This window comes from Pristis pectinata, chromosome 33, assembly GCF_009764475.1.
Source record: "Pristis pectinata isolate sPriPec2 chromosome 33, sPriPec2.1.pri, whole genome shotgun sequence".
In the NCBI taxonomy this organism is placed as follows: domain Eukaryota; kingdom Metazoa; phylum Chordata; class Chondrichthyes; order Rhinopristiformes; family Pristidae; genus Pristis; species Pristis pectinata.
This window is the reverse complement of record NC_067437.1, coordinates 15,456,203-15,469,936: the sequence shown is the minus strand read 5'-3', so window position 1 is coordinate 15,469,936 and position 13,734 is coordinate 15,456,203. Positions and strand designations below refer to the sequence as shown.

The 13,734-nt window shown below is 40.7% G+C and overlaps 1 protein-coding gene across 1 annotated transcript in view; it reads left to right on the top strand.

Annotated features, from left to right (window-relative positions):
• Window positions 1-5,654: 5,654 nt before the first annotated feature.
• Window positions 5,655-13,734, top strand: part of srebf2 (sterol regulatory element binding transcription factor 2) — a 46,998-nt gene continuing 38,918 nt past the window's right edge. The window contains 2 exon segments of the mRNA XM_052043246.1: window positions 5,655-5,992; window positions 11,970-12,359. Coding sequence (XP_051899206.1) covers window positions 5,908-5,992; window positions 11,970-12,359 — 475 coding nt within the window. The 5' untranslated portion in view covers window positions 5,655-5,907.

The following is a 13,734-nucleotide window of genomic DNA, read 5'->3' as shown; positions in this document are numbered from 1 at the left end:
TTTTTCTCGAGCTCTGATACGTTTTGACACTCACTGACTGCATCTCATTTTGCCTAAGCCCCCTGCCAGTGTGATAGGAAAGAAAAAGCAAAATAGAAATACAGTATAGATTTGTCATTAGAATTTGTATTTGAGACTCTGCTAGGTTTAGTTTGGTTCAGGTTTCCAAATAATTCAGGATTTAGAAAAAATTACCAGCAACTTAAGGTTATATGCCACCTTTTATAAGTTTGCATGAAAGTGAAAATAATATATGAAATGGTTTCAGAGCAGAGGCAGCAAATGTTATGGAAGTGGAACTGAATGGTCTTGAAGTTGGGTACAAAATTCAGCCTGAGGGAATATCTTGTGTGGAGAGGATGTAGAAATGGTTAGGGAGAAAAAGGTGATGGAAGTGCTAGAAAATGAATAGCAGCCGGACACAATGTGTTTGGTTTCTTCTTGTTGGTCAGAAGACAGAAAATAGCGTGGAAGTAACCAAATGGTTGAGAACACTTAGCAAGGAGGCAAAGTAATGATGAATTAATATAGAAGCTGACCTCATGAAACAGATGATGTTGCCAAGGTGCAGCAGAAGAGAAAGGCTTTTGTAGTGACGGGATGTTTCACTAAGTGGTCAACATCGAAGTTTTAGAGTTGGGGACAAGGAATTTTCAACTGATAATTATGTATTGTAATGATAATTGGTATTAATGTTTTCATAGTGTAATTATATTTTAGAAAGGGGGAAGGGTTGAAGATTTTTGAGATCATATCAGGAAGAACACTTCAGTGATGTCAGCAGACTAGAGAGTATCAGTATCACTAAATCAGATCATCTGATGATCACATGGTTGTTTTGAAAGTTTTATGCAAAATTCAGTGATGCATAATTTATTTTTAGGACAAATTGTTCGGTTTTATTTGTGATTCAGTTCGGGAAAATTTAGGTTTCCACTCACATTCATTGGGTAATTTTGGTTATTAAAAAACTTATAAAGAGATGTTTCAACTTTTGATTTTAAAGTGCAGTTAAATTGAATTCTAAGTCACATTACCTTATCAAAAGTTACTGATGTTTACCAGGTCACAACTCTCAACCCACTTACCCAGTGCACGGCCTCAGAGTGGTGTTGTTAGTAGTGTTGCTTCCTCACAGTGCCAGTGGTGCAGGTGCTATCTATATGGGATTTACAAATTCTCCTGTGATCCTGAGTGCTCAGGTTTTCTCCCATATCCCAGTGACACATTTAATACTGACAAATGCAAGGTGATGCGGTTTGCGAAGGAAAACAAGGGTAGGATGTAAACAGTAAATGTTAGGCTCCTAGGGAGTATTGATGAGCAGAGGGACCTTGGGGACAAGTCCATAGATCCCTGAAAGGCACAGCACAGGTGAATAAGGCATATGGGATGCTTGCCTTCATTAGCTATGGCATAGAGTATAAGAGATGGGACATCATGTGACAACTTTATAAAACACTGGTTAGGTTACACCTGGAGTATTGTGTACAGTTCTGGTCACCACACTATAGGAAGGATAAGATATTGGATATTTATTAGTCACATGTACATAGAAACCCACAGTGAAATGTATCTTTTTGTGTTACTGAGAATGTGCTGGGGGCAGCCCACAGGTGTCGCCACTCTTCCGGCACTAACATAGATGCCCACAGCTCCTAACCTGTACGCCTTTGGAATGCGGGAGGAAACCAGAGCATGCAGAGGAAATCCACGCAGACACGGAGAGAATGTACAAACCCCTTACAGACAGCAGCGGAAATGAACCCAGGTAGCTGGTGTTGTAATAGCATTATGCTAACCGCTACACTACCCTGCCTGCATGTGATTGCACTGGAGAAGGTGCAGAGGATATTCACCAGGATGTTGTCTGGATTGGAGCATTTCAGTTACAAGGAGACTGGATAGGCTGGGTTTGTTTTCCCTGGAGAGGAAGCTGTGGGGTGACTTGATGGGAGTGTATAAAATTATGAGGGGATAGATAGGGTAGGTAGTAAAAATCTTCTTTTCATAGTGGAAGTATCTAGGACAAGAGGACATAGGTTTAAGATGAGAGGTTGGCGGTTTAGAGGGGAACTGAGGTGGAGTCTTTCTCACGGGGTGGTTGCAGCCTGGAATGTACTGCCTGAGGAAGTGGTGAAGGCAGATACTCTCACATTTTAGAAACATCTAGAAAGTACTTGAATCGCCAAGACAAAGAAAGCTACAGATGTTATGTTGGTAAATGGGATTAGTGTAGATAGGTACAACAGGTGGCACGGACATAGTGAGCCAAAGGGCCTGTTTCTGTGCTATATGATGTGCAGTTTGCTAGGTTATTTGGCAATTGTAAATTGCCCCCGGGGTGAAGGAGTAAAATCTTGGGGGGGGGGGGAGTGTAAGAGTTAATGGGATTATGGGAAGAATAAAATGGGACTAGTGTAAATGGTTGCTTGATGGTTGGCATGGAGTAGGTGGGCTGAAGGGCCTTTTTCCATGCTGTGTATCTCTATGCACCCCACAAACAAATAGAATTGATCAATGTATATTTTAAATGCCACATATAGGATTCTTAAAGCAAAATGAATCTAAGTATAAACTCCACATAGTTGACATTTATCAATGACATGGACTTTACTTGATTAATGAGAAACAAATTTTCCAAGAAAACCTTCGGGGCTGTTATTGGTTAAAACTGATACATTATAGTCAGGGCTTGAATTTAACAGTGATATGTCAAAATAAAATGACTTGGCTCTAGGTGTTTTACAATATTGATGACAAGCTATATAAATGTCTTCCTTTCTCTGACTTATTTTTCATTCATGGTGTAACTTTTTAATCTTAACTGAAGTTTAACATTTCTAAGTTTCTATTTGACTTATACTGAGTAAGATGTTTGTTGCATGTGTATTTCCCCCCGATTTTCCCTTCACTCATTGCTACACATATTTACCTTTATGTCCCTTTCCCTACATGTACTGTATTAACTTCATTTAGCATCTGTACAGATCATTTTATGGTCACTAACTTGGTTTCAAGATTACAACATCTCATCTCTCAATGCCTCTCCAAACCTCCCTCCTTGCCATTTCCAGTATATTTACAACTGATAAATAAATGTGTTCAAAGATGAAATAAAATCTAATGGTCAAGAACTTGCCAGAGTTAAGGCATCTCGTACTGTGTTCTGTTAATGAAGACCATTTCCTGTGCTCTTTACATACGTCCTTAAGCAATGATACAAAGCCTGAGAAGTAAGCATGAACATATAAATAGGATGAAAAAATATGAAATAAGTATAATAATAAAATAGGTAGAAAATGGAAGCCTAGAGTGAAAATAATTGAGAGGCAATGGAAAAGTAATATTTTGTTTGACATTTTATAAAATTCTAATAAATCGACTAGTTGAAAGAACACAACTAAACAATAAGTTATTCCTGTTCAGGATAAGAGGAAGCAAGAAAATAGTTTAGAGAAACAAAGAACTGCAGATGCTGGAATCTAGATGAAAAACACAAGATGCTGGAGGAACTCAGCAGGCCAAGCAGCGTCCGTGGAGAAAAGCAGACTGTCAACGTCAGACGGTTTACATTTACCAGTAAATCCAGCAACTTTATGAAAATAATAGGGAGGTTAAGGACTAGATACTGTTTGTGCAAAATTAATAGTGGAGTAGCATCTGTCATCAAGCATATATTAATAATTATGGGGTTCAAATAATGAGGACAGGATGCATTCCCTTAAATGCAATTGATTCAGAGGTGATTTAATTGAAGTGTTTATTAAAGGATGTGATAGGCTAGATGAAAGCTATTTCCCCTGAAAGCAAATATGGGAGCAGAAAATTAGAGTCAGGCTTATGGATTGGAAATGATGCCTGGAAGTACACCTTCACATGAAGGATAATAGAAATCAGAATCTCTGTTCGACATAGGCATGTACACGTAAAATGCTAAGGCTATAAGGGGTTAATGGCTACAGTTCGAGGGCAGGTGGATGCATATCAATCCTGATTCAATTAAGTGGCAGAAAGAGCTCGGGGATAATGAGTTTTAGCTACACAGGGTGGCACAATGGCAAAGTTAGTTGAGGCGTTGTCTCACAGCTCCAGCGACCCACGTTTGATCCTGATCTCTAGTGCTGTCTGTGTGGAGTATGCACATTCTCCCTGTCACTCTGTGGATTTTCCCCGGGTGCTCCAGTGTCTATCCACATCCCAAAGATATGCAGGTTGGTAGGTTAAATGGAGCAATTTCATTACAAGTAGCAGGCAGAAACACAAAGGGCTGAATCACTTCCTATCTTGTAGCAATTCTACTGTTCTCCTATTTCTATGCCATGACGATCTGTGTTTCAGTGGCAGTCTCTTGTAATCTCTAAACGGGTAGCAGTTTGAACATTGACCAAAAAGCACTTCATTGACACACAAGCAAGTTCTGGCCGTGATTTTTTTAAAAAATTCTCTCAAGGTATATCTCCTGAGCGTCCAGAAAAGTAGCAGTTCAGTAAAGGTGGAGTAGCTGTCACAGTGACGCAGCTTCAATTCTGATCACATGTGCAGTCTGTGTCGTTTGCACATTCTCTTGGTAGGTGTGTGGATTTTTGCAGGACATTCTGGTTTCCTTCCACACTCCAGAGCTGTGCTAGTTGATTTGATAACCCCTTAGTGGTTATAGAACCAAAGGGAAGTTGGTGGTACGTGAGAGGGAGGTTAGAGGTGGTGGGGAGAGGAATGGGACTTGGGAGAATGGTCTTCTTCTGTGCTCATACTCATATATAACATGGGAATAGGCACTACGAGTCCATGCTGACCGTCGACCCCCCACCCCCCCCCCCATTTACACTTAACCTATGTTAATCCTATTTACTCCAGATTCTAGCATCTGTACTCTCACGTCTCTCTTTTTAAATCCCATTTGTGATTGCTGTAATTAGTTAGTGAAGTAGAGTGGGTTTTTTATGGCATTATTGCTGACACTAACTTTGGACAACACAGTGCCATAACTAGTAGAACCATTGCCTCACGGCACCGGGGAGCTGGGTTCTAACCTGACCTCGGGTGCTGTCTGTGTGGAGTTTGCACGTTCTCCCTGTGACTGTGTGGGTTTCCCCCCCGGATGCTCTAATTTCATCCTAAGGACATGCAGGTTGGGTGGTCAATTGGCCGCTGTAATTTGCCCCTGGTAGAGGCTGATGACAAGAAAGTGGTAATGGATATCAGAGGGGGGGGAATGGGTAACAGGGAAGTAATGGAGGGGGGAGTGGATGAGACTTGAGGGATTGCTCTAATGGAAAGGTTTAGAGGGATTTGAGCCAAACGCAGGCAAATGGGACTAGCTCAAGCTGGCAATTTGGTCATGCATTGACGAGATGGGCCGAAGGGCCTGTTATGTGCTGTATAGTGGACCCCGTGGGCTGAGATCTGTATCGTCATGAGTAAGTTTCTGGGAATTAAAGGGCAATGATGCCACCACATCATTCTTTGCTAAAAATGAACTACTTTAGCTCAATCCTACTTCAAACGCGCCTCAGAAGATAGTGAAGCCCCTCACCGAAGGCGGCCGGCGAGTGGCCCGTCACCATGACGACTGATCGTGACGTCGCATCACCCCACCAGCCGGAGCGCCGACCCATTGGCTGGCCGCTGTCTCGTGTTCCGGGCAACGACGAACGGTCGCCGCTCGAGCCACCGTTCGAGCATCAGACGCGCGGGCGAGGGGGCGGGGTCTGGTGGCGTAACGTCATCCGGCATCAAGATGGCGGTTCTGTCAGTGAGGAAGCGGCGTCGGCACAGAGGATAACAACAATGGTGCCTGAAAGTGGCAGATACGTCAAAGTGTTTGATTAAAAAGCGGGTGGGAGAGTTACCATTCCCATTATTACGTCCCCAGAAAAGTGTTTCCATCTCTGTACTGTCAAAGCAATGGAGAACGAGGACATGTCGCTTGAGAATATGGACCCCTCACTGACTGAGTTCAGTGAGGGACTCAATTTTGGGGATATAGACGGTGAGTTGGTATTTTGTCGGGCATTCCCAACCTCTTGGCTATTGAATGTCACCCAACAAAATATATTACAATATGTGTGTGTGTGGTTGGGGGAAGGAGGAGTTTACAGTTACAGGGGATTTACTTTCCTTACTGTTAAGAGTTAATAAGAGATAAGTTCAGTGTGATGATTAGATGTATAATATCTATCAACTTTGCAATTTAGAATGTAAAATACGCTAGCGGATCTCATTTTATTGATCCGTGTTTCTTGGTGCAAAATACTTCAAATTGCCTTCCTTCAGAATTTTATGTGCTTTCACTCTCAAATTATTGTGCAATTATCGCATCTGTGCCTTTAATCTGTGCCTATAATCAAATAAATTTAAAATAGAACATGGCCTTTGACCCATTGTGCCCCATACTGGTCAGTAATGTGTGTCAGAGGCTTGTTTCATTTTCCAACTCCTGGTAATCAAAATTGTAAGCTACAGCACATTGAGCTCATCTAAGAACACAAATAAATGCTGGTAATCGACCATTCACACTTGGTCTGCCATTCAATAAGACCATGGCTGATGTTTTTGCTCAGTGCTGTTTTCCTGTACCATCTGCATCTACTGATTTCCTTGACAATAAAAGTTTTGCATTCCTAATCCAAGATTTATTGAACTTTGTCTTGTATATACACAGCAACTGAGCCCACATATCCTTTGGATGAAGTAATTTATTCTGTCTTGTATGGTTGTCTTCCAGCCAGGTTAAACATCCTCTTGCAGTGGAGGCCAATATACCATTTCTTCTTAATTGCTTGCTGTATCTGCATGTTACCGTTAGGTGATCTGTGTACAAGGATAAACAATCTACTGGAAGAACTCAGTAGATCAAGCAGCATCTGTGGAGGCAAAGGGGTGGTCAACATTTTGGGTCGAGATCTTGCATCAGGACTGAGAGTGTAGAGGGAAGACGGCCGGTATATGGAAGTGAGAGGGAGTGGTGAGACAGGCTGATAGGTGCAGTTGTAGTGGAAAGTGCCAGGGCACTGGGAGTGTGGGTGGGAAAGGATGAGCAGGCCAGAGAGTCACAGAAAGCAGAGAGGTGGGGAGAGGGGAAGATGTGGCTGGTGTTGGGATTCTGTTGGAGCTGGAGGAAGCGGCAAAGGATGATATTCTGGATACAGAGGCATCCAATCTGTCATCATTTATTCATATTATACTGCACCTGCAATGTATTTGCCACTTGCTCAAATTCTCTAATATGCCTTGAAGTCTTTGTGTCCTTGTCACAACTTGCAATCCATCCCTGTTGTGTTGTTAGCAATCTTGGAAATATTCCATTCATTTTCATCACCCAAATTATTGATGCAGGGTGTGAATAGCTGGGCCCAAACATCGCTCCCTGTTGTACCCCACTAGTCACGGCCTCTACTCTTAAGAATATCCTATTTATTTTGTTTCCTATCTGTCAACCATTTTTCAGTCTGTGGCAGAATAGTACCTCTAGTCCTGTGTGCTTTAATTTTGCACACAAACCTCTCATGTGAACCTTATCAAATTATGCAGAAAATCCAAACACACCACATCCACTGGTGCACCCTTACCTATTCTACCAGTTACATCATCAAAACATTCCAATAAGTTTGTTAAATATGACTTCCCCTTCATGCATTGGTGTTGATTTTATTCTGATCCTATTGATATCCGCAGTATTTTGCATCTCAGATGTTAATTGTTATTGAACCTGGGTACCTAACTGCATTAGGATGAATAAGAATAATGAATATCAACAGTATTTATTAGGATTTCATGATAGCTAAACTTAAGAATACTATACCTACTTTTTAATGTGTGAACAATTGAATAACACTGGGGGGGGAGGGGGGGGGAAGTCAGGACACAAATGTGTAAGATGCTACAAATAAAATGCTGCAGATGCTGGAAATCAGAAATAAAACAGGTAATGATGGGACTACTCAAAGTCAGGCAACATCCTTGGGAAAATAATTGGAATTCGTGTTTCAGGTCAATTATCATGTATCACTTTTGGTGAAAAATCATTGACCTGAACTTAAAACTATGTAAAATAAGATGAGTTATATATGCATGAAGCACTTCAACCAGTCCTGGGCATGGGTAACTTCCTCATCCTTCACAATGTTCCAAAGCACTTTACAGCTTACTGTGGGGGGAGAAACGTGATGAGATTAATGTTATATCAAAAACTTGTTTTGTATTGAGTAGCATAATTTAGTTGATACAAAAAATTGTATGAATTTATTAAGGATTAATACAGTTTAGTTTCTTGTCTGTAGATAAGATATCTTTATTAGTCACGTACATCGAAACACACAGTGAAATGCATCTTTTGCGCAGGGTGTTCTGAGTGCAGCCCACATGTGTTGCCACACTTCTGACGCCAATATAGCATGCCCATAACTTCCTAACCTGTACGTCTTTGGAATGTGGGACGAAACCGGAGGAAACCCACGCAGACACGGGGAGAACGTACAAACTCCTTACAGACAGTGGCCGGAATTGAACTCGAGTCGCTGGCGCTGTAATAGTGTTACGCTGACTGCAACACTACCATGCCTAACTAGTTTTAGTGTATTACTGTGATATGTGTTGTAACCCCAACCAATTCTGGATAAGGTTAAGTACTGAATCCATGCCCTTACTTTTTAGTGTCTCTGGAATCCTTTGCATTAGAAGGATGTGGAACCTGAAGTGTGTAATAAGAAAACTTTTTTCTGTGCTGGCTGATGTGCAGTTGTTTAGCAATTCATACCTGCATTACCCTCTCATTTCATAAGAACAAAAGAATTATAGCCCCATGAGCTTGTTCTGCCATGATCATGGCTGATTCTGCAACCCAGCACCATTTGCCTGTACTATCCCCATATCTCTTGATTTCCTTAATATCTTGAAATCTATCTATCTGTATTTTGGATGAACCATGACTGATCCTCAGCTCTCTAAGGTCAAGAATTCCTTCATCATCCACCTTTTGGTCCTGAATGGCCTACCCCATGTTCTGAAACTGTTACCCCTGGTTCTAGACTCTTCAGCTGGGGAAGACGTCCTCCCTGTAGCCATCCTGTTGAACATTGTAAGAATTTTATAAGTTTCGATGAAGTAGCCTCTCATTATTCTAAAGACGAGGGAATACAGCCTAGTCTATTTAATGTCGCCTCGCACAGTAAACTGAGGAGAGGAACCAGTCTGGCATATCTTCCTTGCACTCCCTCAAATGAGCAAGTACTTTTTTTTAGGAGACCAAAACTTTACACAGTACTTCAGGTGCATTCTCACCAAGGCCTTGTACTATTGCAGTAAAACATCTTTATTTCTGTAGTGAAATTGTCATCATGAAGCCTAACATATCCTTTACCTTCTCATTGCTTACTGTACTTTCATGTCTGGATTGGGGGACTTTAATTATTGGGAGAGATTACACAGAGAGTGGTTGATATCTGGAACTCACTGTTAGAGGAGGTGATGGAATCGGATACAATCACAAAGAGTGCAAATACGATTGGTGTAGATGGACAAAAAGTTTGGCTTGGACATGGTGGACTGAAGGGCCCGTTTCTGTGCTCTATAACATGGTGATATGTGCACAAGGACACTTCAATACCTTTGAACATCAATATTTCCTAGTCTCCATTTTAAAAAAAAGCTTTTCTGTTTTGCGCACCAGAGTGGATGACCTCACATTTCCACCCCCCCCCCCAGGACATTGAAGCCTCTTTACATCATCCTCACTATATTCCACCTGCTAAATGCACCTCTTATTTCCTGATTTAAAGCACTTTCCCGTCAGATCCTACTGACAATGTGCCCAGAGGCATTGACATAAGTGAACATATGTCAATACCTTTCAGGTTTTGAAGCTGAAATTTATAAGCATTTGTGTTTCTTCAAGAATAATGCAGGATGTTCCATGCTGTCAACCTTTACTCTGTGTTGGCATTCAGGTAAAAGGCAGAAGATTGTGGTTTCAAAAACAATTCCACAGACTTCAGTACATAATTTGGGTGACACTGCAGTCCAGGGTGAATAAGTGTTGTGAGGTTGAAGATACTAACTTCTGAATGGAATGTTCTAAGGGCGTCTTATCTCCCTATTCAAATTGTGCCATCATTCCACTAAAAACAAGAAAAGTTCTCTTTGACGTCCTCGATATTTAGTCTTCAGACAAGTTTATTTAAAAAAACACAAATTAAATCTGGTTTATTTTGTTGCTATTTCTAAATTGCCTGTCACATTTCCCTAGGTTGCAATAGTTGCTGCATTTGTAAGATACTTCATTTGCCATAAAGTGGTTTGGGATGTCCTGAAGTGGTCAAGAATGTTATTAAATTTTTTTTTCAGTACTTCAGTCTGCAGTTTTTCCTTGTTGAATTGAAGAAACTATTTCTCTATTTCTTTAATTTTTAAAATTTATCTATAACTTTTAAAGCCACCGTATAAATTTGTAGAACCTTGTTGCAAAAGTGCCACAAGTTGCAGTTTCCTATTTTAATTTTAACACTTTGTGAAAATTTCACAATGTATGTTTTGCTCCTAGCTGCTTCAGCTAATATTAAACAATTCAGAATGGATACAATAAAACAACTTGCATTCATAAAAACCTTTTAAATTATGCAAATATTTTGACACACAAGAAAAATTTATACAGAGCCAATGGATGCTATGATGGGTGATTGGAAGCATGATCAAAAAAGTAGACTAAAAATCGATCTTGAAAGAGTATAGTGAGAACAAGAGGCACAGCCACTAATGGTTGGACAACAAGATTGCAGGAGGTGGGGTAGGGTTGGGTTGCAAGAATTGGAACACCAGTAATTGGAGGAATGGAGGAGGTGGCATCCCTCCTAGAACAGAGGGATGTGGCCATGAATGTCCTGACCATGAGAACATCTCACTGTGCACTCTTCTCCCACACCCCTTTGTCCCAATGTTAGTTGCTGTGCCTCTTTTGACCTCCCTGTATTCCTTCAGGATCTATTTTAAATCTAACTCCTTGATCATGCTTTCAGTTATCCATCACAACATTCCCCTTGGCTCTGTATCAGTTTTGTTAAAGAGTCTCGGAGTATTTTAGCTTTGTGGCGCTGATGGTCCTGGACTCAGTGAGTGTAGATCTAATGGGAAATGTGAGATACAAGATGGGTAGCAAAATTTTGGATGAGATTAATGTGCAGGGTGGAAGATGCGATGTTGGTCAAGAGAGCTTTAGAATAATTGAACGTGGAATTAAGACCCCATCCATATGGGTTTGAAGAACAAGTCAGCATGCTTTTGCAACTAAAAATTATTTCTGTGCCTCCTGGTTCACGGAAACAGAACTCTGCAATTGGGCATCTATAAAGTTTGTTACATATACAGTAGATTACAGCTATTACACCATAACTGAATGGCCACCAATTCTCAGCTTCAGAGTTTATTAACAGAAGATGGATATATAATTAACAGTGATGGGAACTGCTCATAGAGTTATACAGCACAGAAACAGGCCCTTCAGCCCAACTCGTCCATGCCAACCAAGTTTCCTTGTGAAGGGATCTAATTTATACAATTAAATCTTGGATGATAAAACATTTTTTTTATTAAGGAATATGAGAATATCTCACCATGTCAAGCAAAAAGAAGCACAATGCAGTACACAGATGTGTTATTAGTATTGTTCCAGGGTTAATGATTACATTGCTCTTCAAACTGGAGAAGTCCTGAAAGACTGGTATAATAGTTCTTAATGTGGTGGTTTTATAATGGATTCTTGTTTTGCCAGTTCAAATTCTCATCGTTACATGAACTGGACACTTTATTAATACAAAACTCAATTGTACTCTAACATATGGTTACTGATCTTGGTTTCTAGCATTAATATATTCTATTTAATGCAATGTTATGACAGTTCCTATGAAAAGAACAGGCTCACAGGAAGATGTATTTTTTTTTCCCTCCTTGATACTAATTTAATTATTATTTTATAGAAATGCTACAGTTTGTCAATGGCCAAGTGGGCGACTTTCCCGACCTGTTTGATGAGCATTTCAGCAATGGTCTGACGGGATGTGAAAAGCTTGATCAACCTCCAGTTGCTATACCACAACAGGGAGGGCAGCAACAAGCACCACTACAGCAACAGGTTCAACAACAGCAGCTGGTGCAACAAGTTCATCCCTCCTCACCACCAGCAATCCCACAGACTCCTTCACCTGCAGCCCAAAGGACCACTCCTGTTCTTCACCCTCGCCCACCAGTACACACACAACCACAGCAGCAAACATTCATGATAACATCAAATTTCACCTCTTCACCGACACAGACTCGGATTATTCAGCAGCCTGTACTCACTTACCAGAACCAAGGAGGATTTTCAGGTATGAGTTTGTTTTCATTGTATTTTAGAATATTATGTTTTAGTGCAATTCAAAATTAGATTGGCCTTTGAATCCACATTGATTGTCAGTGTAGGAAGTGAATCCCAAATTCAAGAACAGAAAACCGTACATTTGGGCAATTGCCTGATAGAACATAGAATATAGAACATTACAGCACAGGCCCACAATGTTGTGCCGACATTTTATCCTGCTCTGAGATCTATCTAACCCTTCCCTCCCACATAGTCACCCATTTCTCTATCATGCATGTATCTATCTAAGAGTCTCTTAAATGTCCCTAATGTATCTGCCCCCACAACCTCTGCTGGCAGTGCGTTCCACGCACCCACCACTCTCTTGTGTTTTTTTTTTAAAAAACTTACCCCTGACATCCCTCTTGTATCTTCCTCCAGTCACCTAAAATTATGTCCCCTTGTGTTAGCCATTGTCGCCCTGGGAAAAAGTCTCTGATTGTCCACTCGATCTATGCCTCATCATCTTGTACACCTCTATCAAGTCACCTTTCATCCTCCTCCTCCTCTTCAAAGAGAAAAGCCCTAGCTCACTCAACCTATCCTCTCCAATCCAGGCAACATCCTGGTAATCTCCTCTGCACCCTCTCTACAGCTTCCACATCCAGTGTTTATGCTTCATACTTTGTGGCAGAGAGTTCCATGTTCTTAGCAAAAGGCAGCACAGTGACGCTGCTAGAAGAGCCGCTGCCTCACAGCCCTCGGATACCCGAGTTCAATCCTGACCTCTGGTACTGTCTGCATGGAGTTGCACCTCCTTCCTGTGACCATATGGGTTTCCTCTGGGTGCTCCAGTTTCCTCCTACATCCCAAAGATGTGTTGGATGTAGGTTAATTGACCTCTGTAAATTGCCCCCATGTGTGGTGAGTGATAGAATCTGAGAAACGTTAATGAAAATATACGGAGAATTTTTAAAAATTGAGTAAAAAAGTTTCTCCTGAATTCCTTATTAGATATAATAATGTCAGTCTCTGTGGCCCACAATCTTGGCTCCCCTACATATGGAAGCAATTTCTCCATAGGGACTTTATGAAGCTTTTCATAATTTTCAAGACTTCTATTTGGCCAATCTTCAGTTGAGAGTCCAGCATGTTCAGTTTTATCCTTGCAATATATTGTGGAAAAGGAGTCCCATGTATAATTACTTATTCCTAAATCATATTAGTTATTTTAGAATCTTAACCCTAATTTTAAACTTGTTAATTTAAAAATATAATAATTTTAGATGACAGACCTCAGAATCACATTAATAAGTTAGGAAAGAACAATGATAATGCTCATCATCTTAAACTGTTTACAATTCTCGAGGTGATAATAGAAGAGAAATTACTAAGACCTGATT